Source organism: Pseudopipra pipra, chromosome 15, assembly GCF_036250125.1.
Source record: "Pseudopipra pipra isolate bDixPip1 chromosome 15, bDixPip1.hap1, whole genome shotgun sequence".
Taxonomy (NCBI): Eukaryota; Metazoa; Chordata; class Aves; order Passeriformes; family Pipridae; genus Pseudopipra; species Pseudopipra pipra.
In genome coordinates, this window is record NC_087563.1 from 3158102 (window position 1) to 3163825 (window position 5724).

Genomic DNA, 5724 nt, shown 5'->3' on the forward strand with positions numbered 1-5724 from the left:
CTGGCACAAGTCACAATCTCCCACCTCAGGGCTCAACTTTTGCTTACCCTCCCCAGCAACTAAAACACTGTAAAACCCACACAGATGGTATTCCATGCACGGTGTCCATCAGACTCTGCAGCTGATCCTTCGGGTCAGCAGTTTCAGGGGGAAATGTCACACACCTGTGAGTAACACTCGCTGCAGAGCTCTGCTCGGGACAGCTCTCATGGCAACGGGCACTGATGTCATAATAATAGAGGGACAGAACAACCCAGATGCTGAGGAGCACAGCAATGCAGTCCATTCCATCCCCTGGGTAGGAGAAATTGGCTGAGGGATTATTGTGTCCTTGTTGAAAACAGCATTTCCACAGAAATTGAAAGGGTAATGTAAATATTGGAAAAAAAGATTAAAACATGTGAGTGTGCTCCAAAAACAAAACAAAAAAACTCAAAATCAATAACAAAGACCTCAAAACAAAACCTTCCCAGTTTTCAGAAGGACACTACTGGGACAACCAAAGTGGAGAAATTACATTAGGGAGATTAAAAATACATTAAACCACAAGTCCAAATTGTCACCCTGCCTCACATCTTCTGTAGAGGAAAATGTCAGAAGACAAGGACAGAGAAGAAAATACACGTGACACCACCACGGTCAGCAGTCAGCAAGGGCAATAAGGCAGCACACAGGGCCGGAGGGACTGTCACCAGCACAGCCTCCTTGGTTTGCCCTCCTTCACCAAGCTCGGCTGGAAACGCTACACACCATCATGCAGCAGCGTCGTCTGCAAAGTGACACCTCAGGGAACTTCCCACGGCAATGGGCAGTGATTTAAGTCCAGGGGAGAAAAATTCATATCCACAGCAGCAAATCTCCGCAGCGGACCGTAACCCCAAAGGGGTGTCGCTACACCTCTGCTTCTGGCAAGTCTTCCCCGCTCACCACCAAGAGCCGGGACTCCGACAAGGACGCGGAGGCAGATCAAAAGGTCCATTGGTATCCTCAAGCGCCCGCCAAGTACCCACTGCCCTCGGGCCGCGGGAACTGAGCCCGGCTCCCGGCAACGCCGGCCCAAGGGGCGGGAGAAGGGGCAGAGGGAGGAGGGAATAAGTAGACGAGAGCAAGGGATTGTCACTGACCGTGTCGAGGAGAGAGGGAGGCTCCGGCTGCGTGTCCTTGGCCGCGGCGCCGGGCGGCGGCGGGAAGTTGGGGCTGAAAACCATCAGGTCGCTCTTGGCCGCGCCGTCCGCCACGCACAGGCTCCGGCTGTGGCGCTGCGAGTACGACCAGCTGCCCACTTCGCTGGCGCACACCAGCGTCGTGGGCCCGGGCCCCGACAGCACGGCCGCCCGCGGCGCCCAGCGCGACGCCCCGTACAGCACCACGGCCAGCAGGAACAGGCTCGACACGCCGCAGATCGCCACCACCAGCCACACGTTCGTCGCCGCCGCCGCCGCCGGCCCAGAGCCGCTCTCGCCGCCCGCCAACGAGCGCGGCAGCAGCGACGACGAGCCCGCCGCCGCCGCCAGCGCCGCCTCGCCGCCCTCCACCAGCGACACGCTCAGCGTCGCCGTGGCCGAGCGCGCCGGCTCGCCGTGGTCCCGCACCACGATCACCAGCCTCTGCCGCGGCCCGTCCGCCTCCTCCAGCGCCCGCGCCGTGCTCACCTCGCCGCTGTACAGCCCCACGCGGAACAAGGCGCTCTTGCCCCGCGGCTCCCACAGCTCGTAGCGCAGCCACGCGTTGTAGCCCGAGTCCGCGTCCACCGCCCGGATCTTCGCCACCACCTGACCCGACGGAGAACCCCACGACGCCCACGCCCACAGCGTCCCCGCCTCCCCCGACACCGCCCCGGCCTCCGCCCCGCCGCCCGCCGCCGGCAGCAGCGCCGGCGCGTTGTCGTTCTCGTCCACCACGAACAGCTGCACCGTCGCGTTGCCGCACAGCGACGGCTCCCCCGCGTCCACCGCACGCACCTCGAACTGCAGCACCTGCACCTCCTCGTAGTCCAGCGGCCGCAGCGCCCGCAACACGCCGCTCTCCGCCTCCACCGACACGTAGCTCGACGCCGCAACACCCCCCACCGACCCCGACGTCCCCGACCACCACGGTCCCGACCCCCCGCCCAACGCGCCCTCCCACAACGAGTAGCTCACGCGCCCGTTGCCCGCCTCGTCCGGGTCCCGCGCCCACAGCCGCGCCAGCTCCGCGCCCGCCAAGTTGTTCTCCCGCGCCAGCACCGTGTACACCGCCTGCGCGAACGACGGCGCGTTGTCGTTCACGTCCGACACCGGCACACGCAGCCCAACGCGGCCGCCCAGCGACGGAGAACCGCCGTCCTCCGCACGCACCTCCACCTCGTACTCCGACACCCGCTCCCGGTCCAGCAACTCCCGCAGCACCAGCGAGTACGACCCCGACAACGTCGCCTCCAGAACGAACGGACCCGACGGCCACACCCAGCACCGCACGCGACCGTTCGACCCCGAGTCCCGGTCCCACACGCTCAGCAGGGCCACCACCGTCCCCAGCGACGCGTCCTCCGACACCGGCACCGACAGCGACGTCACCCGCACCTCCGGCGCGTTGTCGTTCACGTCCAGAACCTCTAACGCCACCGTACAGTGACCTGACAGTGGAGGTGTCCCTTTGTCTTTCGCTCTAATGTTTAGGTCATATGTCGTAACAGTCTCAAAGTCCAGGGCTCCCGTCAGTCTGATCTCGCCACTATTTGTATCAATGCTGAAAACATCTGAGGCAGAGGAAGGAAAAATAGTATAAATTTCGTAAGTCACTTCTCCATATATTCCCAAATCCGGATCCGTGGCGTTCACCCTCGTCACCAATATTCCCACTAAGGCGTCCTCGGGCAAAACTACGTTATACACCGACTGGTTGAACTGCGGCGGGTTGTCGTTCACATCCAGCACCGAGATCACCAGTTCCATCGTCCCTGTCAGAGACGGCCGGCCCCCGTCACTCGCCGTCAGCAACAACCGGTGCACGGCCAGCGTCTCACGGTCCAGAGATTTAATGAGTACCAGAAAGAGGTACTTAGTACGCGAATTAGTGTTTTCTTCCTCCATTCTAAAATACTCGCTGGGACTCAGTGTGTAGGAGAGCTGAGCGTTCGCTCCGATATCCGCATCAGACGCGCCCTCCAGCGGGAACCGGGAACCCACTAGCGACGATTCCGGGATGCTGATGTTTTTTCGGGCGGCGGGGAAGATGGGGGCATTGTCATTAATGTCGGTGACCTCCAGCTCCACGTGGAAGACGCGCAGCGGCCGCTCCAGCAGCACCTCCAGCCGCAGCGCGCACGGCGCGCTCTTGCCGCACAGCTCCTCCCGGTCCAGCCGCGAGCTCACCACCAGCGCCCCGCTCGCCCCGCTCACCTCCACGCTCGCCCGCCGGCCCCCAGGCACCAGCCGCAGCCGCCGCGCCTCCGCCTCGCCCGCCTCCACACCCAGGTCCTGCGCCACACGGCCCACCACCGTCCCGGCCTTGGCTTCCTCCGGCACCGAGTACCGCACCTGCCCCCAGCACAGCGCCCACGCCGCCTGCACCGCCACCACCCGCAACACCGCACCCCACGCACACTCGCCCATCGCCGCCGCACACACCGATTCCTTCGGACCCCGCACGGGCCCCGCACGGCTCCCGCCGCCGCCCGCACGCCCCGGCTCCGCTGCCCGGCCCCAGCCGCCCCCCCGCGCTCACAGCCGGGCTCTCCGCCGCACCGCCAAGGAGCCGCCCACACGCCCTTCCTCAGCCTGCAGCGACACCGTGCGCTGCTCCGCCGCCTCACACGCTCCACACAGCGCCCAAGCCTCCGCCTGACACACGCATCTGCTCTCTCATGTCCCGCTCCCTTTCTTCTCTTTCTTTTTCTCAGTCATTTTTCCTTATCGCTTGCTGTTCCCTTCCAAACTTTTCATTTTTCTTCGTCTTTTTTTATTCCTTGCTTCCCTCACTTCTCTCTTTTTAGTCATATCTCCTTTCCCTTCTTTTTCCTACTTCTTCCCCTTGGCACTCTTCTCTCTTTCCTCCTTCACTTTCTTCTTCTTCGACATTGTCCTGCCTCCTGTTCCCCATTTTTTGACACATTTTTCCCATCTCTTTCCATCCTCTTCTATTCATCAACCCCACTGGAAGCTCCTCAGTTACCTCCAGTGCCGCAGAGGAGACCATCAAATCGGAGCCATCATCTCTAAATACGTGGCATCAGAGCCGCAGCGCATTAGAGCCTTGTTGGGTACCACCTCCACTCAGCATCTACAGATAATGTCGGTAAGTGATGGTCTTCTCCTTTTTTAGTCTCCTTTGGTTTTGCATTCTCTTCTTTCTTTCTTGCTTGCTTTCGTTCTGGCTTTTATTTTCCTTGAATAAGCTCCCATCTTTCTTTATATTTTCTTATTTCCTTTTTGCATTCCTTTTTTATCCATTCCGGTATCTCTCTCCTTCTTTGTTCTCTTTCCTTATGTCTTTTTTTTCTCCTTAACCCTATCCTATGGGTTTTTTCCCTCTCCTCTTCTGTTTCCACCTTGTCTCTTCTCCTCTTTTCCCCTTTCCTAAAACATCTTCCAAGTGCTCACAATGAACAATTAAGAAGTCGGTTTGGAAGAGCTCTCATCCTTCTTTGTACTGACTTCACGTCCTTCTTTTTTTTTTCGCTTCCTTCTTTTTCTTCTCCCTTTCACTCTTCCTCTCTCTTTCCTTTCTTCCCTCACTGTGCCTTGTCGTTGCCTCCCCTCTCTTCTGCTTCCATCCTTCTATCTTCTGTTCAGACTTTCCTTTAACAATATATTTTTAAAATACCTACAGCAATCCTACCATAGGCATGGACATGTCCTTTCTTTGGCAACAGATCTCATTTCTCTTTCCTACCACCTCCCATCCCTCTGGAGAGAAAATACCTTTCTTGCTGATCTCCCACCCCTGCACCTCTATCTTCTCCTCCCTTCACCATCAAGGCCACACTCTTCGGCCTCCAGCCCTCTCAAGGACCCAGCAAGAACACACCAAGGCACTCAGATGGCAAACAACAGCTCTGCTCCATCACAACACCTTCCACCACCCTCTCTCACACAACCTGAAGACAGAGCTACTGAGATATCTGTGCAAACAGGCTGGAAAGGAACCAACACACCCAGGGGAGTTTCTCATGCAGGAACTCAAACCCATCACAGCCCAGCACCACAATCCTCCACAAAGACTGAAAAAGCACTGGGCAAAACTGCTCCTCAGGGCTCTTCATGTACCTCGATCCTTCCTGACTCACTCTCCACCTGCAGGGGGTCCTTGCCTTCTTCTTCAGGCAACCACTCCCTGCCACAACAACACACCAGAACCTCAGTATCTACGAGCATTAATGCCCATGAAATCCCTCACTCATCAGCACGATCCACGTGTCACACAGTCAAACAAAAGCCACGAAGGAAACACCACAGCACTGTCACTAAGAACATCCCCTTGACCCCCAACACATCTCTTTGGGGAAAGGGATTTTGGTCCCTCCTCCAGCCCTGCTGCCTCTCACCCACTCAGGCTAGGCCTGGAACCAGCACAAAAGGTACCAGAGCAGGAAATGGTGCTTTGTTGGTCCCATAGGATCAACACTGTGTTGACTCAACATAAAGATGCCACAAGTGAACAGGAGCTAATGCACACCAGTCTCTCAAACACACCCACTCGAGGTGTGTGACTCACCTGCAGTGTCACTGGTTCCTTCCTCTAAAA

At 58.2% G+C, this 5724-nt stretch overlaps 1 protein-coding gene across 1 annotated transcript; it reads right to left on the reverse strand.

The window, feature by feature from the left end:
- Positions 1–1101: 1101 nt before the first annotated feature.
- On the reverse strand, positions 1102–4637 carry LOC135422391 (protocadherin alpha-2-like). Its single transcript, XM_064671486.1, is given in 2 exon segments — positions 1102–1154; positions 1157–4637. Coding segments are annotated over 2 exon segments (2475 nt in total). The 5' UTR covers positions 3594–4637; the 3' UTR covers positions 1102–1116.
- Between the last annotated feature and the right edge of the window lie 1087 nt (positions 4638–5724).